Source organism: Mesocricetus auratus, unplaced genomic scaffold, assembly GCF_017639785.1.
Source record: "Mesocricetus auratus isolate SY011 unplaced genomic scaffold, BCM_Maur_2.0 Super-Scaffold_6731, whole genome shotgun sequence".
In the NCBI taxonomy this organism is placed as follows: domain Eukaryota; kingdom Metazoa; phylum Chordata; class Mammalia; order Rodentia; family Cricetidae; genus Mesocricetus; species Mesocricetus auratus.
Window position 1 is genome coordinate 1,652,554 of NW_024429185.1, and position 22,165 is coordinate 1,674,718.

Below are 22,165 nucleotides of genomic sequence, written 5' to 3' on the forward strand. Positions count from 1 at the left end.
TGTTGGGTACTGGCAAGCGAAGCCGAGCAGTGGCCGGATGAGCAAAAGCCGCTTCCGGTGTAGCTGCGCCACGAACGCGGGAGGGGCTGGCGCCCTGCGGACGCGTCCAGCGCTGCTGGCGTTCCCCCGCCACCGGACTCGCTTTTGGTTCTCTTGGGGCTGGGGCTCGTGCGGTGTGCTCGCCGTCACTGCAGCAGGCCAGCCGGGCCTCAGCAAGCAGCGTCCGAAGCCGGGGACAAGGCCGGGCGCCGGCGGCGGAAGCACCCTCCGCTGGGGGGAGACGGCGGGCTCCGGAGCTGTCCGCCGACTTGGGCTGGCGCTCTCGGACGCAAAAGAAAGGAAAATAATGGGAAAATGTTTTCGAGACGGTGTCAGTGTAGCCCTAAGTGTCCTGAACTCACTCTGTGGAGCAGGCTGGCTTGCACCACCACCGCCCAGCCGAAAAGACAGTTTCTAAGAGTGAGGCTGTGGTGGCACTAGCCTTTAATTCTAGCAGATGGGAGGCAGAAGCCGGGCGATTTCTGGAAGCTCAACGCCAGCCAGGGCTCCATAGTGAGATTCTATCTCAAAAAAACAAAAACAAGAAGAATACAGCCACTAGACGTTGGACAGAGGGAATTTAAATTTCCTGTGAGCTTGGTAGTGTCGCTGTTCTTGTTTCTCGAATAGTCCCCAGGGCATCAGGCAATAAGCAATTATATGCGGACTATCTGGGAAGATAACTTTTGTTCTGAAGATATATTTTCCCCCAAACAATATAGTTTGATGATGATTCCCCCCACTCTCCACCCAAATCCACACCCTTTTTTGCTCATTGGAAAACAGATATAAAATAAAAACCAGGACAAAATAAAGGTTAAAAAAAAAGACAAGAAACATACAGACACGCCCGTTCATGTAAATAGAGATCCCATGAAACTCAAAGCTGGAAGCCATAATATACAAATAAAAGGCAAAAATGCGTAGACAGAACATAAGACAAAAACCCTCCAACATTACCATTGAGTTCATTATGTGACCTGCCCTGAAAGCACGGTTTGTATACCCAGGAAGACTTAGAGGAAACTAATTTTCCTTTGTGAGTGGTTATCAGTTGGAGATAGCTTCTGGGTTGGGATGGGGCGTGTCCCCCTCGCCGCCAGCACTGAGACCCTGTATAACTGACCTGTGCGCCCTGTGCTGCCAGGCTCATGGAGTTCACACGTGTGTTGGTCATGCTATCTGTCTTTACAGACCTTGTTTCTTCAGAGTCCTCCAAGCCCGCAGATTTTTACACTCTTCCTGCCTCCTGAAGGATTCCCTGAGCTCTGAGGGGAGGGGTTTGAGGCTGACAGCCCATGTAGTGCTCTCACTCTCTGCACTCCATCCTTCTGCTGTGGGAGGAAGTGTCTCTGATGATCTGATTCCCAGGCTGGTAGAGAGTAGCTCCTGAGAAGGTACTTTTTAATTTTAGTTATCTATTTATTTGCTTAGTATTTATTTTTGTTTTATCAGACAGCGTTTCTCTGTGTGGCTTTGGAGGCTGTCCTGATACTTGCTCCATGGACCAGGCTGACCTCAGACTCACAGAGATCCACCTGCCTCTGCCTCCCAGGTGCTGGGATTAAAGGCGTGCACCACCAACGCCCAAACTGAGAAGATACTTTTGAGTTTTTTCCCTACAAGTGCCCCTATGCAGTGCCTTCAGAGGCCAGAAGAGGGCACTGGATCCCCTCAAACCAGTCCCAATTCAAGGGATCCAGCCTAGGGCTTCTTTCTCTCCTTGGGGCCATCTTACAGTGCTGGAGCTGGACCAGGAGGCCTAGTGCCTGCTTGTCAGGGACTCTGCAGTCAGGGAGTTACGTCCGGAAGACTATCATTTAAAAGTGCTCCATGGAGGTGGGTGGCGGCGGCTCACCTTTAACCCAAGCACTGGGGAGACAGACAAACATGGTGTGTGACAGCAGGTGTCTGTCCCTGGCTATGTCACAGCAGCCGTCCGTCAGAGGCCCCCAGGTCAGTAGGCGTCCTTGCCGGGGCAGTGCTGGCTCAGAGAAGGTGGTTTAACAAAGGGTGGCCCCGGCTCTGCCCTTGGACCGGGCAGGAGGACCTCTGGCACAGCCGTTTTGGTATTCACAGGGTTTGGCGCTTGGTCAGCACCCTCCAGTAGGCAGGCCCCTGTGACATCCAGAATCTGCCCTCATCCTGGGGGGTGACCCCAGACAGAAGCAAGCCACAGCCGTGCACAGTTCCCTTTTAAGAGTCTTTACTGATAACTTCCCGACAGCGTCTGTAAACATCGGTACAAAAATATTCCATTCAGTTGTTTTCTAGGGACAGTCGGCTGGCTCCTGGAGATGCCTCTTAGACCTGTGAGAAACAGCTCCCCACAGAGTCAAGGCTGCCTCTATCTGGAACCTTCTACCTCTCCCAGAATTCCACACAAGAAAGAAACGTACTCCAGAGTTAAATCAGCAGCTACCAGCTGCCAGGGGCAAGCTCAGACCTGCAGTACCTTTTGCCTCCAGGGGGCCTCCCCCATGACTTGGGGGACATCTGGCTTTGGTCTCTGGGGACTTCAGAAGCTGGCCTAGGCTGAGCTCCAGGATACCTGTAGCCAGCCCTACTGCCCCAGCTAGGGTGAATGTGCTGGCATGGGGAAATCCCGTCCTGCCTGTGACAGAATGGAGCAGCAAAGCTGACCACATGTGACCCCGGAGGACCACTGCTGCCCTGAGCCTTTCTGGGATAGTGAAGGGGGTTATTCTCCACGTGTCTCTTCCTCCTCATCTGTGTGGCTGTGGCCGTTGATGGCAGGGGAACCAGGTCGAATATGTGACAGGTCCTCAAAGCCAGGACTGAGAGATGGTGAGACAGTGTCAGGGCTGGTGTCACAGGAGCCTGTGCTCTGCTCTGAGGTGGCGATGGTCGTGGTGATACTGGGTGGGATGGGGTCTTCATCTTCGTCCTCTAGGAATGACCCCTCTGGGATGTCTGGGGAAGGACCCGCATGCTGGTCAAGGTATGGACCCAGGCCTTCCTGTAACGGTGGCCCCTAAAACTTTCCCACCCATGGGGGATGAAATCAGCTCATTTTACAGAGGAGGAAACTGAGGCCTGGGCAAGTAGAAGGCATCTCATCAAGGCTCCAGAGTGAGCTGACTCACAATGAGCAAGGCCATTTGTCATCCGGGAAGGGAGACTGAGGCAGGAGGATTACAAAGGATTTGAGGCCAGCCAGGACTACACAGTGAGAGCCCACATGAAAACTTAAAAATAGAGACAGAAACAATAAATGCTCAAGTTAGGCTCTGTCTGCAGCAGAATGGCATCCCCTGGGCCAGGTACACACCCGCCCTGCCCCATCTTAACACTCTATGGTGGAGGCAGGAGGGTCAGAAGCTCAGGGTCCTCTTTAGCTACATAAACAACTGGAGGCCAGCTTGGACTACATGAGACCATGTGTCAAAACGCAAAGCAAACAAAAGAAACCCCAGGAACTGCACCTATCCCTCGGGTGGGAACAGAGGCCCACTCAGCAGATGTGAAACGTTGGGGTCCCAGTGATATTACAGCCATACACCTGAGAACCAGATTCTGTTTCCAGCCCTGAGGGTCCACCTTACTCAAACCCCAGCAGTATCACTTCCCTCCATGCAGGCCTCAGTTTCCCCTCTGTGAAATGGAATGTGCAGTCCCCACCTCACAGGTACTTAGAGGTGACAGTCTGGCTCATCAGAGCTTCTGGGTGTAAGATGACAGAGCTGTCACCACTCATCCCTGAAACCTGACCTCCCACTGCAGAAGCCTCTCCCCCACCACCCATGGGACCCTGGATGGGCGACTGTCCAGGCAGCCTTCGGAGCCTGCCCTAGCTGGAAGGTGCTGCCGGCAGCAGGGTGGGGCGGGGCACACTTACGACTGAAGGCCTCTGGGTGCTGCCGGGCCAGCTTCCCCTTCAGCGTCCTGTGGGGAAGGGGACAGACAGGGATGAGCCACAAGCAGAAACCTCACTGGGCTCTGGGAACTACCTGTCTCTCAGCCCTGGGCAGTGGTCTCCCTGTGCTGTGCCTGGGGTCTTCTGCTTGTCTCTAGCCTGGTTCCAGCAGCACCTTAGGGAAGGAGGAGCGGAGGTCATGACAGGAAGGAGGTGACCACTATCTTGCTGCTTTCTGTACCTTTTCTTTCTCTTTTGGCTCCCGGGTGTTGGGGTCAGAGCTCTACACGGGGCCTGCCTCAGTCCATGTCCACAGACCAAGTCCAGTGAGAAGCCAGCACCCACCTGTCCTCTGCCTCCCCAACACAAGGGCGAGCCACCTGACATGGCAGGAGACAAACTCCAGTCCTCTGCAAGAGCAACACACACTTTTTCTTTTTCAAGACTGAGTTTCTCTGTCCTGGAGCTCGCTCTGTAGACCAAGCTGGCCTTAAACTCACAGAGATCCGCCTGCCTCTGCCACCGGAGTGCTGGGATTAAAGGCGTGCGCCACCATCACCTGGCTACACCTGACTTTCTTTTTTTTTCTTTTAATACTTTATTTATTATGTATTTAGTCTTCTGCCTGCGTGCCACCAGAGGGCGCCAGATCTCATTCAAGATGGTTGTGAGCCACCATGTGGTTGCTTGGAATTGAACCCAGGACCTCTGGAAGAACAGTCGGTGCTCTTAACCTCTGAGCCATCTCTCCAGCCCCCTACACCTGACTTTCTAAATGTATGCTCTCAGGATTTGAACTCTGGTTCTCACGACTGCGCAACATGAACTTTATGTGCCCAGTCCCTTCTTGGTTTTGTAAGATACAGTCTCCTGTCTCGTTTTCCTGTGTGTCACTTCAGCTGGCTTTACTACCTTCAGAACTGGCTGTTGGTCACACTGCCCCCAAGTCCTGTACCCCAGGCTTGATGGGCAGCAGAGGAACTTCAGAGCACACAGCCTCCACCCTGACTGCAGCCAGACTGATTCAGAACACCTAGATCTAGGCTTCTAGGTAGAGCTTACTTTATCCCCTTAGCTCCAGCGAGGCGCCCCAGGCCAGAGCCCAGGACTGAAGGAAAGGGTCAATCTATGGTCTAGACCCCCTGTGGCTCTAGCTGTCCTGGGTCTGGGCAGCTGGCTGCCGCTGTGAGGTACGCCTGGAGCCCTCCGAGAGTCAAGGACACGGATGTCATCATCTGGGGGCCTGCACCATTGTGGGAAGAACCGAAACGAACCCTGACTGGCCTGTGTCCCCAGGCTCTGATGCTGCTCAGCCTGCCTTCAGAAGCAGAGGGCCTGGCCCACCTACCCAACTGTCATCCTCCTGCCCTTGTGTCAGGTCCCAGCAGTGTGGACCAGATGACAAAGGGAAACTCACTACTTCCAGGTCGCTCTCTCAGAGGTCAGAACCACCTTGTAAAACTACCAGAATACCGAGGGCTGGAGAGGGCAGAGGGTAGGGCCCTGGAGGGGAGAGGAAGGGAAGCAGAGGGGACCTCAAGGGGAGGGGAGGGGGCCTTGGAAAATAGGGACCCAGACACAGGCTTTGGAGTGAGATTGTGAAGGAGTGGGGGGCACTGGAGGGAAGGCGAGGCGAGAAGTGCCTAGGAGAGGGGTGAGGGGTGGGAGGAGGGGAGACGGGGCTTCAGAAGGGACTGAGGGTGCGAAGCCCAGCTGAGTCCCTGGGACAGGGCCTCAGAGTGGGGGCTGGGTGACAGACCAAGGAGGGGCCACCCCGTGGCTGGGGCTAAGGTGCTCTGTACCGCAGGGAGCGGGAGGAGGAAGTCAAGCAATATGCTGGGGCAACTGGGGCGCTCTGGGGAGGTGGGGCACCTGATCCTGCGGAAGATGCTGTCCAGGTCCCGCTTCATGTCCACCAAGGTGCGGGTGTGGTGCATGAAGCGCTCGCTCATCTGCTGCAGTCGCACACTGGACAGATTGTTGAAGTTCAGAAGCATCTCGTTGGTTTTCTCAAAGCGGTCCAGCCTATGGGGAGAGGGCGAGGGCCCTTGCATCAGGCCTAGGAGCCCCCTTGGCCTGAGCTGAGCACTATGAGAGTCACAACCTCTGCATTCAGTTACAGAGTCACAGCCTGAAGATTTCTGTTTGCTGTACTGGTCACTCAACTCCTACTCATCCTTGAAAGCCCTACTCAAAGACGCCCTTCTGGGGTAGCCTCCATTCTTTATGTTGTGTACATGAGTTTCTTCTGACAGGTCCCTGCTACATAGCCTGGCCAATGGCCTGTTCCATGCCCTTGTACTTGTTTTGATGCTTATTTTTGTTTTGTTTTTTTGAGACAGGGTTTCTCTGTCTTGTTTTGGAGGCTGTCCTGGAACTCTCTGTAGACCAGGCTGGCCTTGAACTCACAGAGATCCTCCTGCCTCTGTCTCCCGAGTGCTGCGATTACAGGCCTGTGCTACCACATCCAGTCATAAGGTTGACATGGTATTTATCTACTTTTTGGTTTTTTGAGACAGAGTTTCTCTGTGTAACAATATGGCTGTCCTAGACTCAGAAGGCAGAGACAAGAGGGTTTCTGTTAGTCTGATCTACAGAGTGAGTTCCAGAACAGCCAGGGCTACATATTGAGACCCTGTCTTAAAAAAATAACAAAGTACCTAGCAGTTGGTGGTGCACGTCTTTAATCCCAGCACTTGGGAGGCAGAGGCAGGTGGATCTCTGTGAGTTCAAGGCCAGCCTGGTCTACAAGAGCAAGTTCCAGGACAGCCTCCAAAAACAACACAGAGAAACAGAAAAACAACAAAACAAAACAAACAAACAAAAACAACCTCTAAACTAGGCGTTGGTGGCACACACCTTTAATCCCAGCACTCAGGAGGCAGAGGCAGGTGGATCTCTGTGAGTTCAAGGCCAGCCTGGTCTACAGAGTGAGTTCCAGGACAGCCTCCAAAACAATACAGAGAAACCCTGTCTCGAAAAACCAAAGAAAATAAACAACCCCTAAGCAAATATGAGGTGAGAGCCCCAGGGGAGGACAGCTGCCAACAGCCTCTGTCCTCTGCTGGAAGACTGTCCTCTGGCCTCTGCTGGAAGAGTGTCCTCTGGACTGGACTTGAGGCCTCTGCACCTCAGCCCAGCACCTGCCTTTCACACCAATCCCCGCTGAACGCAGGCTGAGGTTGTCCCAGTGAGGGAGAAAAGCACAGATGTAAGATGTGGGAGGAGGAGGGGACACGGGACGACACGGACAGGCACACGCCTGCTCACATGTTCTTCTGGGCCAGGATGATGGCATTGACATCATCAGCGTTCACCATGCTGAGGAAGCGACCACAGAAGACCCTCGAGGCCGAGTCCGGGGGGTCCATCTCTTTCCCCTCCACCTGCGATACCTGAAATGACCAGAACAGGACGTGAAGTCAGAACGAGGGCTGGTGAGGAGGCCAAGAACCCATCACAGTCCTAGCAGGTGCCACCCCAGCCTCAGAAACTTAGGCTGGGGGCTTGGGGTGTTTGTGGGCGTTGGTCACAACGTAAGTCAGATGAGCTGAGCACGTAGCACGCCTGTAACTCAGCACTCAGGAAGCTGAGGCAGGATGGAGAGCTCTGAGCTACCTGGGGCTGCAGCGAGCGACCACCATCTGTCACCCCCACAGCTCACACTGGCACAAGACCCTGAACTTTCCACAGGCACAGCCTGGGCAACGTCACTTCTCCCTTCACTGTCCCCGCCAGACTCTGCAAAGCTGTCACCCCACCTCCTGTCAGGGCCTGCTCCTGTTTGGATTAAGGTCAGTTTTATATTTGATTTATGAGGGACATGCATGGGTGCCTAGCACTCCGTGATGGTGAGGGGACAAACTGCAGACACCACTTCTCCTCGGACGGAGGCTGGAGGGGACAGATGCACTGGAGCTGAGCTACAGGCAGCCATGGGTGCAGCAAGTGTGCTGAGCCTTCTGTCCAGTTCCACTCTTCCGCCGTTGTTTGAGACGGTCTCTCACTGGCCTACAACGTGACCATACAGGCCAGGCCAGATGGCTTACATGCTCCCAGGGGTCTGCCTACGCCTGTTTCCCGTCTCATCAACACTGAGCCCCAGCTTTGGGTGTAGTTTCTGGGGATTGAACCCGGGTCTCACTCTGTGGAACAGGCTGTCCTTGAACTCACAGAGACTGCCTGCCTCTGTCTCCCAGTGCTGGGATCAAGACTGTGTGCCACCATGCCCTGCTTCTTGTGTTTCTGAGGCACTTTCTCCATGGCCCATGTGGCTTCTGACTCACTGAACAGCCGAAGACAACCTTGGATTCCTGACCCTCCACCTCCTGAGTGCTGGGGCAGTGGGTATGCGTGTCGTCACCTGCCTTCCTGTGACACCTCAGTTATCAAGCGTCAGCTGGTGTACATGGCGAGGGACAATGAAAAAGAGCCCGTCTCAAAGATTGTGGAAGGCAAGGACTGACCCGAGGTTGGCCTCTGCATGCGCACTGTGGAACACGGGCACACATGCTCCAAACAAGTTCCAAAGTCAGCTCTAAACTTGCTTTGGGGGCCAGCAAGATGACTCAGGGGAAAGGGTGCTCCCTACCAAGCATGATGACTTCAGTTCAAACCCCAGAACCAACATGGTGGGAACAGAGAGCCAAAAGTTGCCCTCTGACCTACACATGCTTGCTACAGCAGAATTAGATACTCATCACACACACACACGAAATGCACACATAAATACGTCCTAAAACAGGCCTAGCAGGGCACAGCAACATCGCACACCTGTAATCCCCAGTACTCTGGAGGCAGAGGCAGGCAGGTTTGTGAGCTCCAGGCCAGCCAGGGCTACACAGAGAAACCCTATCTCAAACAAACAATATACACAAACTCACACACGCTTGGTGACTTACACCTGTCATCTCAGCACTTAGAGGACTGAGGCAGGAGGATTACTTCAAGTTGTAGGCCACCCTAGGAAACAGCAGTTAGTTCCAAGCCAGCCTGGGCTACTCTGTGAGACCTATCCTCAAAAATGAAACAAAATATTTAGCTCTGAAGCTAGCTACACTTTTTTTTTTTTTTTTTTGGTTTTTCAGGACAGGGTTTCTCTGTATTGTTTTGGAGGCTGCCTCTGCCTCCCGAGTGCTGGGATTAAAGACATGCGCCACCACCGCCCGGCACTAGCTACACTTTTATCGGCAACTTAAAGTTGAGGATTTGAGGCCCAGGTGGCCTGCCAGCCTGACACTGGATGGCTGGCAGATGATGGCCTCTGCTGTGCCCCAGTGAGCAGAGCACCCCAGACCAGCACAAAACAGGGGAGTCACAGCACCAACCCTTCTCTGATATTCAGGAAAACCCGAGGACCCTGACAAGACCTGGCTGAGAGAAGCCAACCTTGCTGGGGAAGAGTCACACAGAGCAAGCAGGCTCAGTGGCACTGGAAACCCATAGCTGAAGAGGTCAAGGCGGGAGGACCAGGAATTCAAGGCCAATCTCAGTCACAAGGATGGAAGTCACATGGGGCTCTACAGGGAGACCCTAACCAACAAACATGCCGTATGGTGGTCTCCTCTACTCCAGTACACACTACTGAGGCAGGAAAGCTGGCACGAGTCAGTCACTTCCATGCCACCACCGAGGAACAAGACAGAACGAGAATGTAAGGTAGGAGGGAGGCTGGGGTCCTAGGACTTGGCGTGACAACTTGATGACCTGCCTTGGGGTCGCCAGAACTCATACAGTCAGACACAGCAGTGCATTCATCGGCAACCTTAGCACCTTCATGGAGACAAAGGAGGCAGAGACAAGAAAACAGCTCGAAGCCCCAAGGCCGGCTAGCCCGGCTCACAGAAAGGTGAAGAGAGATGTTGTCTCAAACAGCAGAAGGCAAGCAATGAGTGTATCCACTGGGGTTCTCTGACCGCCATACCCCACACATACACACCAAGACAAAACCACACACTTGAGCCAGGTGTGGTAGCAGAGGCGGGCGGATCTCTGAGTTAGAGGTCGGCCTGGTCTACAGGACAGCCAGGGCTACTTAGAAGAACAAAGAGAAACTAGCTATGGGCAGGGCATGACCCCTTCCAATTAACAAGCACAAGTCCAGTCATACAAAGTCATCCAGCAAAAGGCAGACATCCTCAGCAGAAGGGGAGATCAGCAAAGCAGGAGGAGCCAACCTTCAGGACCAGTCAGGACTTCACAGATCTTCCCAGGCACCCTGAGCAACATAGGAAGACCCTACTTCATGTCGAGGCTGCCCTGTGACACGGCTCAGTGCATAAAAGGTGCTTGCCGTCAAGCCAGAGGACTCAACCCTGGGACACAGAAGAAGGAAAACCAACTCCCGCAGACTGTCCCCTAAGTCAGGAAGGTGTATGCCCCGCGCCCCAAATAAATAGAATGCAAACATTTTTTAGAAGAAGAAAACGTGGATAAAGGGTAGTCAAACAGGCCAATGGCATCTCAGATGCAGAATTTTGGCTCGACATTTTGTTCCAGATCACACTATTATTCTTGGACTGGGGCTGAAATGGTAGCACGCAAGGTCAATTTGGGCTATACACAAAGACCCTGGTCACCCTAAGATGCATGAGACCCTATCTTAAAACACAGGCCAGGTATGACAGTTCAAAAGGGTATGTCATTCTAGCGCTCGGGTGCCTAAACAACAGTTGCAAATTCAGGGTTACTCTGGGCTACTTAGTGAGTTCCGGGCCATCTTGGGGAAAAAAGACAGTCGAAAAAGAAAACCAATCAGGTGTGGTGAATGCCTGTGTTCAGCGCTAAGGTAGGCAAAAGATCAAAGTCCGAGGTGGCTATCCTTTGTTTTTGAGTTCCAGGCCAGAGTGGGGCAAATAAGACCCTGACTCAAAGCAAGACAACACAGGCCAGGAGGAGCCAGTCACGACTGTAATTCCCGGCGCTCTCGAGAGACGGAGGCGAGCGCACTTCAAGGATCTCAGCCAGTCTGTGCTCCTATCTCAAAAACAGATTTAATGACTTTCTTCTCCTACTTAAGTGTGGCTGAAGCAGAAGGATTACCAGGAATTGGAGGCGAATTTGGGTTACTACCTCAAAAAGACACTACAACGCCCCAGGAATGCAAAGCTGACTGGCAGGGCTTCGCGCCCCAAGGTCACAAACAAGGAGCACAGGGCGTCACAGCGCCCGAGTTCGCGCCCTCGTCCCAACGGAACTCAACTCGACGACCCGAACTCCGAGGGGCAGAAAACAAAAACAAAGAAAACCAAACCGGATAAGGCGGGGCTGAGACATGCCCTGAGGCCCCGCCCCTCCGGCAGGGGAAACTGAGGCACGCGTGCACTCGGAGCAGCTCAGGACTGCGGACTGCCGGCGGTCACACAAGTCGGGATGGCATCCGGGGCCGCCCGCGCCGCGCCGCCGGGGAAACTGAGAGCGGCTCAGCCACAGGGCCAGAGCGAGCCCTCTCTCCCCGCTGCGGCACAGCCTCCCGCCGCCCCCAATCCCGCCCTGGCCCGGCCCGCCGTCGCCGGCCTCGGCACCTGCACATCTGGCGGCCTGGCTCGCGCTTCCGGGATGGCGCCCGCGCCACCTTACATCATCACGCAGCGTCCGTGCGACGAGCGTGCGTGACCTCGCCGCAGGAAGGGGTGGGGCCAATATGTAAAGGGCGCTTACGAGGACGTCAAAAGAGTGAGCAATCACAGGGCGATCTTTGCGCATGTGCAGTGCTCCAACTCTGGCTTCCTAGGCAACCTAACAGGAGACAGTTAAATGTAATATTTTTATCAGTCCTTTAAAAATTTCGCACGTGTATATGATGTATTTTGGGCCTTTTGTCCACACTGTTCCCTTTATCCTCAGGGTCACTAGCACTACCGATCTTATTTTTAATTTAGATTTATTTAAGGTGGATGAATGTTTTCTCTACACACACACACACACACACACACACACACACACACACACACACACACACACACACACACACACACACACACACACACACACACACACACACACACACACACACACGGCACCATGTGAAGTCCAGAAGAGGGAGTCGGTCTCCCTGGGAATGGTTGTGAGTCTCAGTGTGAGTGCTAGGAGCCAAACCATGTTCTCCGCAAGAGGTGATCCTTTTTGTTGTTGATTTTTCCAGACAAGGTTTCTGAGTGTATCCCTGGCTATCCTGGAACTTGCTCTGTAGACCAGGCTGGCCTCGAACTCACAGAGATCCGCCTGCCTCTGCCTCCCAAGTGCTGGGATTAAAGGCGTGTGCCACCAACGCCCGGCAAGAAGCTTTTTCAAACAACCTGTTTTTTGTTTTTGTTTTTTCAAGACAGGGTTTCTCTGTATTGTTTTGGAGGCTGTCCTGAAACTCGCTCTGTAGACCAGGCTGGCCTTGAACTCAGAGATCAGCCTGCTTCTGCCTCCCGAGTGCTGGGATTAAAGGCGTGTGCCACCAACACCCGGCTTATTTTTGTTTTTAAATTTTATTATTGTATGCATTTGTTTTACCTGAATATATGTGCCATATATGTGCCTGGTGTCGGTTTGAATAAATCAGATTCTTGGGAATTGGAGTTGGAGACAGTTATGAGCTGCCATGTGGGTGCTGGAATTGAACCCAGGTCTTCTGGAAGAGCAGCCAGTGATCTTAACCAATGAGTCATCTCTCCAGTCCAAAGTAATTATGTTTTCTTTTTTTCCTTGACAGGGTTTCTCTGTCCTGGAACTCACTCTGTAGACCAGGCTGTCCTAAAACTCAAGAGATCTGTCTGCATCTGCCTCCGGAGTACTGGGATTAGAGGCGTACGTCCTTACCACCCAGGTGATAGCACACACCTTTGATCCCAGCACTCAAGAGGCAGAGGAGGGGCCGGGCGTTGGTGGCGCCCGCCTTTAATCCCAGCACTCGGGAGGCAGAGGCAGGCGGATCTCTGTGAGTTCGAGGCCAGCCTGGTCTACAAGAGCTAGTTCCAGGACAGCCTCCAAAGCCACAAAGAAACCCTGTCTCGAAAAACCAAAAAAAAAAAAAAAAAAAAAAAAAAAAAAGAGGCAGAGGAGGGTAGATCTCTGTGAGTTTGAGGCCAGCCTGGTATACCAAGAAGATTCCAGGACAGCCAGGGCTGTTTCACAGAGAAACCCTGTCTCAGAAAAAATAAAAATAAAATGACTAAGAGAAATGACTATAAAACCCACATGTAAAGACGACGACCACCTATAAAGATACAGCAGGAAGCAACAGCCAAGCAATGAGAAGGCTCAGCAAGGACCCGAACTCGATCTCCAGACCATGTCAGGAGAGAACGGACTCCTGCAAATGGTCTTTTTATATTCGCTGTACCAGGGTACATGTCCCTTGCTCCAGTATTTTAAAAAAATCCCATAATGCAAAAAAGAAAAACAAGCCAGGCGTTGGTGGCACACGCCTTTAATCCCAGCACTTGGGAGGCAGAGGCAGGCGGATCTCTGTAAATTCGAGACCAGCCTGGACTACCAAGGGAGTTCCAGGACAGCCTCCATAGCCACAGAGAAACCCTGTCTCAAAAAAACCAAAAAGAAGAAGAAAAAAAAAAAAGAAAAGAAAAACAAAAGGCACTTAGTGCCAAGGGCTCCCTTCACAGTAAACACCTGTGTGACACGCTCAAAGGCCTAAGGACAACAAAAGGAAATGAAAACCAGATTTAGACATGGCCTGGGTCAAAACCCTCGCAACTGTAACTAGTCCAGAGTTTCTCTGATGCCAAACAGCTCAGGAGGGTACACACGCCTTCCAGTCTGGACACGGCCTTCTCCCTGGGCATGCAAAGCGGGCAGTTAGACTATCTGTGTGCAGCAGGTGACTGTCCCTGAACTAGTACATACTGGCTTGGTCTCTACAGTGTCTGCTTGTACTTGTCGCCGCTCCTTTTGTGTGTGACCTGCAGAGGTGGCTCCCAGCAATCAGGGAGCTATGGCAGGAGAGTCACTGTTTGATGCCAATTCAGGCTATGTAGACTAATTAAAGACAAAACACAAATCCTAAAACAAGGGGATAGAGAGATGGCTCAGTGGTGAAGAGTACTGACTGCTCTTCCAGAGGACCCAGGTTCAAGTCCTAGCACCCACATGTCAGTTCACACGGACATAATGTTGGCAAAATACCAATGCAAATAAAATAATTTTTAAAAATGCTGAAACAGGGCTGGAGAGATAGCTCAGCGGTTAAGAGCACTGACTGTTCTTCCAAAGGTCCTGAGTTCAATTACCGGCAACCACATGGTGGCTCACAACCACCTTGAATGAGCTCTGATGCCCTCTGCTGGCATGCAGGCCGAAGATTGTATACATAATAAATAAATAAAATATTTTTTAAAAGATGCTGAAACAATTGAAAAGAAAACAAGTAGCCAGGAGAGGTGGCTCAAACAGGTCAATCAGGCATGAAAGAAACACAATAATGAAACAATGAGTTGAGCCAGGTGTGACGCAGTTTTTTTTTTTTAGGGGGGGTTCGAGACAGGGTTTCTCTGTATTGTTTTGGAGGCTGTCCTGGAACTCGCTCTGGAGACCAGGCTGGCCTCGAACTCACAGAGATCCGCCTGCCTCAGCCTTCGAGTGCTGGGGCTAAAGGCGAGCGCCGCCACCCGGCCGTAAACACCACTTTTTCTTCGCTGTTTTCCCAGAGAACCCCCAAACTGGCCGCTCATGCGTAATTGCACGTGAGAAGGATGAAGCCGACCGAACGCGTGGTCCCAACAGGACAGGCTGCCGTCCTCCGCCAGCGAGGACCCGGCCAGGCGGCGCCCACTTCAGCAGCTCCCCCAGCTTGAGAGCCCCTTTAAGAACAGCCAGCCGAGCCTAGCAGGAAGGAGGCGGCGGCAGCTAGGGCGCGAGACGGACGTGCGCGCGAGCCAATAGGCGCGGCGGCCGCGGCGTGAAGAGCCAATGGGTGCCCCGGGGGCGGGGCGGCGCATCTGAAGCTGCTTCCCGAGGCGCGGCGGCGGTAGCCGGGGGCGGGGAGGGGGCGCAGGACCCCAAGCGGGGTCCCCGAGCCGCAGGCACGTGTGGCGGGGCTCAGCGCGGAAGCCGCGGCTGGGGCCGGAGCCTCCCGGGGATGCGTGGGCCGGGATCTCCTGGGGCGGTGTTGTGGGCCGGGTGCGGGGCGGCGTTGGGGTGCGGGGCGCGCGGGGCATTGTGGGGGCTCGGGGCGGGAGGGTCTCCGGGCCGGGCCGGATCCCGGAAGGAGCCCCGCAGGTGAGGGTCGCAGGGCAGGGACGCGGGGCTCCAGGGCTTCCTTGGGTGTAGGGAGAGGTCCTGAGTGGACATGGGGTGCTGCAGCCGCGTGGGGGGCTTCGCTGCAGGCCTGGGGCCAGGGAGGTGCCTCAAGAGTCCGTATTGGGGTCCCCCCTACTCTTTTGCTTTTATTTTTTTGAGACAGTCTCATGTTTTCTACGCTAGTCTCCCAAGTGGCTGTGTAGCTCAGACTGGCCTTGAACTCCAGGTCCTTTGCCTGTGCCTCCCCACCGCTGGGATGACAAGCTTATACTGCCACACTAGATTTATGGGGGTGCTAAACCTAAAGCCTGCCTGCTAGGAGGGCGCTCTATCAACGAATTACAACCCTAGAATACGTTTTAGATTTCTTGAGACGGGTTTCATGTGGTCCGTGAATTCTATGGCCTTGAGATCCTGATCGCCCTGCCTGTGCCTCCCATGTGCTGGAGTGGTAGGCCTTTGCTGATGCCTGGCTTCTGTGGTGCTGGGGCAGAACCCCGGGTTTGTGCTTGGTAGGCAACTGCTCTGTCAGTCCCTAGTGCCCTACCGTGACTAAAAGCTGGAAGCAGGCTTGATCATAGAGGCAGGCTGGAGCCATTATGGTCCCTGGGGTTGGGAGACCTTGGTGTCTTCAGGGTACAGAGCAAAAGACATCTATTATCTGCCACTGGAGCCTTTAGCAGACAAGGTAGCCAGAGGCAGACCCTCTAAAGATCCACCTCTCTCAAGTGACCCAGAGCTGTAACAGTGGCTGTCCCAAGACTTCAGGGACTATCCCCACTGCCCCAATGACCCTACCAAGCTTTTCTTGTGCAGTCTAGTACTATTTTCCAGTTTTGGCCCTACGTCATCGTGCTGTGTGGCTTTGCATCTCTGGGCATGTTCAGTCTTTTTGTGTGTAAGCTAGGATGTTTATATGATTTTCCATGGTGATTAGTTCTGATAACAGCTAACCCTGCAGGATGTGGTTTGGGCCTTGAGATCTGCGCTCTCCAACAAGCCAGGTTGGTAGGGTGCCCAGTGTATAGATGAACACAGGCCTGCTGTTGGTGAGGCACATGAGGGATCCCAGCTGTAGGGAATCTGAGCTGAGGGAATTAAGGGGGCTGCAAAGATGGGATTGTCACCACAGTACTTGACTGTCTGTCCCCTAGGGTCAGTTCCTGATCCCCCAGCAGCATGGCATCCTGGGCCGAGCCCTCTGAGCCCGCTGCCCGGCCATCTGCTGGGGTCCCACCACTGGAGGACTTTGAGGTGCTTGATGGGGTAGAAGATGGAGAGGGGGAGGAGGAGGAGGAGGAGGAGGAGGAGGAGGACCTGAGTGGACTGCCACCACTAGAGGACATGGGACAGCTGACCGTGGAGGAGGCTGAGCAGCCAGGAGCCCTGGCTCGGGAGTTCCTGGCAGCCACAGAACCTGAGCCAGCCCCAGCCCCAGCCCCTGAAGAGTGGCTGGACATCCTGGGTAAGTGTGAACAGGGCGCGGGGCCACCCTGACCCAGGGACCTTTTTTTTTTTTTGGTTTTTACGAGACAGGGTTTCTCTGTATTGTTATGGAGGCTGTCGTCCAGCCTGGCCTCCAACTCACAGAGATCCGCCTGCCTCTGCCTCCCGAGTGCTGGGATTAAAGGTGTGCGCCACCACTGCCCGGCTGACCCAGGGACTTTTTGTTTCCCGAGTGTCATTTCCCTTCTCTGCCGGCTTGAAGTAACATTAGGATATTGGTGGCTGATGTTTTTAGGTTTTATTTTGGCTGGCCTTGAGCTTACTCTACAGTTCAAGCTGGGTCTGAACTTTGGATCCTGCTGTCTCACTGTCTTGGCCTCTTGAGGGCTGGTCTCACAGGCCTTGTATGTGGCTGGCTTCCCAGACTGCTTGAGACAGGCGTGTTTTTGAACTCTGTTCATTGGCTAACACCTTGGCATGCCCACACAATTTGTAAAAGGTTGCTTTTACCCCCAGTGCTTGTAACTGTGTCTCAGAGGGGCTGAGTCACTTTCCTGGAGACACACAGCCTTTGCACCAGGTGCCAGCAGCTCCAAGGCAACCCGCTGTATCTTCCTAAGCATTTGTCTAGACATGTGACAGGTTCTGAAAAGTATGCCACCACGCAGCAGAGGTGTCCAGTTCTGTGCAGTCTTGACTTGCTCATGGCATTCGTTTTTCTCTCCTAAAATGCCATCTCAGGACACTGCTATCAGTAGTTATGTTTTTTTGTTGTTGTTGTTGGTTTTTTAATCAGATTTATTATGTTTGCAGTGTTATGCCTGCATGACAGAAGATGTCACCAGGTCTCATTTTAGATGGTTGTGAGCCGCCATGTGGTTGCTGGGATTGAACTCAGGACCTCTGGTAGAACAGAGCCATCTCTGCAGCCCCCCAGTAATTACGTTTTGAGGAGGGTCTTTTTGTTGTTGTTGTCATTACGAATGGTGCTCGGGAATGGAATGAAGGGCCCCCTGCATGCCAGGCAAAGGCTCAGCCACTGGGGGGGAACTAGAAAGGGCTTCATAAAATTGAGACTAGCAGGAGCTGTAGAAGTCACTCAGTGGCTCAGAACACTGACTGCTCTACGGGAGGGAGGGCCTGCATGGCTGTCATGTGACTGTGACTACAATTACTGGGGATCTGACACGCTCACTTGGACTTTTCCAGCCACAAACATATATGCAGACAAAGTACAAAATGCCTATACAAGCCGGGCAGTGGTGGTGCACGCCTTTAATCCCAGAACTCAGGAGGCAGAGGCAGGCGGATCTCTGTGAGTTCGTGGCCGGGCTGGACCAATAGCCTCCAAAACAATACAGAGAAACCCTGTCTCGTAAAACCAAAAACAAACAAACAAAAATACAAAATGCCTATACAAATGAAACTTAAACAAATTTTAAAAAATACACCAAAAACTCAGAATAGCCATGTTGGCCAGATATCCCAAACGCTGCCCTGTTGGGAGAGGGCACAACCTGGAATATATATAGCACTAGTGTAAAGTACGCAAGGTCTTGATGCCATCTCAGTGTCACCAAGACAAGGGCAGCACGGGGTATTCACTGCACCTGAAGGGTGGCTTGGTAGAGCAGAGACCCCTGTCTGGCCCCCAGATTACAGACTCACATCCCGACCCCTGCAGGGAACGGGTTGCTGCGGAAGAAGACACTGGTCCCTGGCCCACCAGGCTCTAGTCGCCCACTCAAGGGTCAGGTGGTGACTGTGTACCTGCAGATGTCCCTGGAAAATGGCACCCGCGTACAGGAAGAGCCTGAACTGGCCTTCACGCTGGGAGACTGCGATGTTATCCAGGTGGGAGCTGAATGGGCAGGTGGGTGGCACCTCACAGGGCCTGGGCTTGTGTGACCCTCACTGGCCTGTCCTCCAGGCCCTGGACCTCAGTGTCCCGCTCATGGATGTGGGTGAGACAGCCATGGTCACCGCTGACTCCAAGTACTGCTACGGTCCCCAAGGCAGGTGAGAGGTGGTCTGTGCATCCAATCATCCCTACCATCCTTCCCATTTCATAGAAAGGGAAACTGAGGCTTTGGCTGGCCAAGTCACAAGACTCAAGTGTATTGTATCAGATTGCTATGGGTGATTGACATGGGCACCCCAGGACCTGAGGCCTGGCCTTCCTGCCTCAGATCTAGCCTGGCAGGAAGGGTGCGGTGGTGGGTGTCACCTGCTTGCCAGGTCTGAGTGTGTCCTGTTGGTCACCTCCCCAGCAGGAGCCCGTACATCCCTCCCCACGCAGCCCTGTGCCTGGAAGTCACCCTGAAGACGGCAGAGGATGGACCCGACCTGGAGATGCTCAGTGGGCAGGAGCGTGTGGCTCTGGCCAACCGCAAGCGGGAGTGTGGCAATGCCCACTACCAGCGTGCTGACTTTGTCCTGGCTGCCAACTCCTATGATCTGGCCATCAAGGCCATCACCTCCAGCGCCAAAGGTGACCAGCCAGCTGGGATGTGTGTGCGTGCGGAAGTCAGAGGTCAACTTAAGGGAGGTTCATTAGGCTTTGCAGCAAGCGTTTTTACCCACTGAGACATCTTGCTAGCCTGTAGGATGGCTAGGCTTCTGCACTGACATTGGGGCTGTAGAACATTCTATAATATTCCAGAATATAGACAGATTCCCTGCCATCCATAGCCTTCAGGTCAGGTCAGTAGCTTCTTCAAGGTTTGTGACCAGACATGGTGACGATATACATGGTCAGAAGCCAAGGCAGGAGGATGGCAAGTTGTAATCTAGCCTGGGCTACATAGGAAGATCCTGCCTCTGTGTGTGTGTGTGTGTGTGTGTGTGTGTGTGTGTGAGCGCGCGCGCGTGCGCGAGTGTACTTGCAGTTCATGTCAGAGATGGACACTTGGGGTTTTCCCAGCCCCTGCGCACCGTTTCTGACAGTCTGTCATTGAACATGGTGCTTGGTCATGCCTGCCTCTGCCCTGTGCTGAGGTTACAGACATGGGTGTTGCATGTGGCTCAGGAGTGAACGCTGGGATCACACCTCATGCTTGTACACAAGCGTCGGTGTCATTCCCGTCGGCTCAGCGTGAGGGTGGACTGCGTAGCAAACTGGAAGCTGTCCTGAGCTGCTTGAGACCTGTCTGATGTGGAGACTCAGGTGGCCTCCTGAGGGTGGGGCGGGCTCCTTCACAGTGACCCCTCCCTGCAGTGGACCTGACGTGTGAGGAGGAGGAGCAGCTGCTGCAGCTGAAAGTCAAGTGTCTGAACAACCTTGCAGCGTCGCAGCTGAAGCTGGACCACTACCGCGCGGCCCTGCGCTCCTGCAGCCAGGTGCTGGAGCACCAGCCTGACAACATCAAGGCCCTGTTCCGCAAGGGCAAGGTGCGCCACAGCCCGTGCCGTCCCGGGGCCCACTGCTGGCTCGTGATGCATGTGGTCCTCCGTGACTACTGTCCCTAGAGGGAAAGCTGCAGCTCCGTCAGGGCCTTCGGAGCCCTGAGCCTGTGGCTTTCCCCTTGAGCTGTGTCTTCTGTCCAGATACCACAGATGGCACTATAGACAGGGTGTGGCCACACTGATTCTTCACTCCAGGCTGGGCTGGTGGCATTGGAGATACAGCCTCTCCTCACTAGATTCTAGACCCCTCCTTAGCACAGGCTATCCCCTCTGCCTGGACTGTTGGGGCCTAGGGAAGGTGGTTCTGTTTTGTGATGGTGTTGGGGACTCACTCCTGGAGTGTCCCCTGGGCCAGGGGTGGTGAGGCACAGAGACAGTGGGGTGTTTGAGGGACTCACTGGCTGCTGCTTATGAAGCACCTGTGCAGGGACGCAGCTGGCATGGTCTGGGAGCCCGCAGGATAGAAACAAGGTCCTGTGGCACCCATGGGCCAGGGAGAAACCCAGCCACACAGCAGCCAAAGCCTAGGGAGGGATTGCAGCCAGGCATGGCAGTGTAGGCCAGTCGTCCCAACACCCAGGAGACTGAGGATTGCCACAAGATCCAGGCCATCCGGGCTACAGGAGAAAAATACAGAAAATGGTTAGTTATTGGAACTGCCCCATCAGGGGAGCTGCCTTCCAATCTGCTGGGGTTCATAGGACTGTGGGGTGTTGAGTCTGAGCTGAGGCCCCTGCACTCTGAGGGTACGTACCCCACGTCCCTGTCACAGCCTAGTAGTGATGCAAGTGCCAAGCTGTGCCACACCCCAAACTGCTTGAGACCAGGGAGTCATTGCAAGGCTGAGGAGAGCCAGGTTCTGGGTGGATACAGAGAGTGGGTGCCTCTGTCCCATAGGTGCTGGCTCAGCAAGGTGAATATAGTGAGGCCATTCCCATCCTGAGGGCTGCCCTGAAGCTGGAACCTTCCAACAAGGTAAGTAGAACTCTGGTGGGCTTGTCTGGTAAGTCCCCCTAGTTGTCTGCTTCTAGTTATTATTGCCATTCTGTCTTTTGACTTGCCTACGGGTGGGGCAGCAGCTCCCATTTTGTAAGAGCTGATGGGAGGGAGCAGGTAGAATCACCGAGTCCCAGTGCCCCCACCCCTGACAAACCTGGATGCCAGGAGAAGGAGCGGTGGTGACGACAGGCAGGCCTGCTGCAGGGCTCACCCACTGCCACCCACCCCCACAGACGATCCACGCGGAGCTCTCAAAGCTGGTGAAGAAGCGAGCTGCGCAGAGAAGCACAGAGACTGCCCTATACCGGAAGATGCTGGGTAACCCCAGCCGGCTGCCCGCCAAGTGTCCTGGCAAGGGGACCTGGGTGAGCTGGGGCGTGGCTGTGCGGGGGGTGATGCTGAGACACATCTTCAGCCTAGGTCAAAGGAGGGGCCCTGGAGCTGCCGGGCTTATGGTGAGGGTGGGGGGCTCATGCAGAGGAAAGAGGATGGAAGGAGTGGGCGTTTGCGGTGGGTGTGGCTGTGTGGGGGGTGTCTCAGACCTGCGGAAACACTGGCTAGGACATCTGTGGGGATCATGGTGGCTTTGGCTACGCAGCCAGCTTTACCCTTCCCTTTATCCGCAGTCCATCCCGTGGAAGTGGCTGTTTGGGGCGACTGCTGTGGCTCTGGGGGGCGTGGCTCTCTCTGTGGTCATTGCTGCCAGGAACTGACTGCCCCTGCACACCTGGATCCTGACCTGTGCTCCCCAGCTCCTCCAGACTCCCTGTCCACTGCCCTCCCTGGCCGAGCTGCCTCCTCTGGGTTGTGGGATCAAGGGTTGACGGTCATACTCCTCCAACAAGCAGGAAGGACTGAGGCCCTGAGGGGGGCGTGGGGTGCAGCCCAGAGGGAGGGGCCCTGTTCCTCTACACCCAATTGTCTGTCCCATCTCTGCCCTCTGGGGTCAGGCCTCAGTTTCTCCCTCTCAGTAGGCCTGGGGGCAGCCCTTACTACTAGTCCTGCCCATCTGCCTTGTCCAGGCTCCCCTACAGTGAATGAAATAAAGCCTCACCCCGCACCCCAATGCCTCCTGGGCCTCCTTCTGCTGAGGCTGGACCACAGAAGGCCTGAGTCCCAGTCGAGCCAGGCCCAGCACAACAGCTGCCTTAAGAG

The 22,165-nt window shown here is 54.2% G+C and overlaps 2 protein-coding genes across 5 annotated transcripts; one reads left to right on the top strand and one right to left on the bottom strand.

The window, feature by feature from the left end:
• Positions 1 to 2,228: 2,228 nt before the first annotated feature.
• Positions 2,229 to 11,558, bottom strand: Kxd1 (KxDL motif containing 1). Of its 2 annotated transcripts, none has more exons than XM_005086127.4 (5): positions 11,440 to 11,558; positions 7,187 to 7,311; positions 5,789 to 5,941; positions 3,899 to 3,945; positions 2,229 to 2,973 (listed from the first exon to the last, which is right to left on the bottom strand). In XM_005086127.4, the coding sequence occupies exons 2-5, from the start codon at positions 7,285 to 7,287 to the stop codon at positions 2,741 to 2,743; spliced, it is 534 nt and encodes a 177-aa protein (XP_005086184.1). In that variant the 5' UTR covers positions 7,288 to 7,311; positions 11,440 to 11,558; the 3' UTR covers positions 2,229 to 2,740. The 2 variants fall into 2 exon arrangements, with proteins under 2 accessions (XP_005086184.1, XP_012980784.1); XM_013125330.3 differs by lacking the exon at positions 11,440 to 11,558 and adding an exon at positions 10,988 to 11,332.
• Positions 11,559 to 14,817: 3,259 nt separating this feature from the next.
• Positions 14,818 to 22,070, top strand: Fkbp8 (FKBP prolyl isomerase 8). Of its 3 annotated transcripts, none has more exons than XM_040742073.1 (9): positions 14,818 to 14,943; positions 16,315 to 16,625; positions 18,291 to 18,460; positions 18,537 to 18,625; positions 18,877 to 19,097; positions 19,824 to 19,996; positions 20,909 to 20,986; positions 21,244 to 21,375; positions 21,637 to 22,070. In XM_040742073.1, the coding sequence occupies exons 2-9, from the start codon at positions 16,340 to 16,342 to the stop codon at positions 21,721 to 21,723; spliced, it is 1,236 nt and encodes a 411-aa protein (XP_040598007.1). In that variant the 5' UTR covers positions 14,818 to 14,943; positions 16,315 to 16,339; the 3' UTR covers positions 21,724 to 22,070. The 3 variants fall into 3 exon arrangements, with proteins under 3 accessions (XP_040598007.1, XP_040598009.1, XP_040598008.1); XM_040742075.1 differs by having other exon boundaries at positions 18,880 to 19,097; XM_040742074.1 differs by lacking the exon at positions 14,818 to 14,943 and adding an exon at positions 15,044 to 15,139.
• Positions 22,071 to 22,165: the final 95 nt, after the last annotated feature.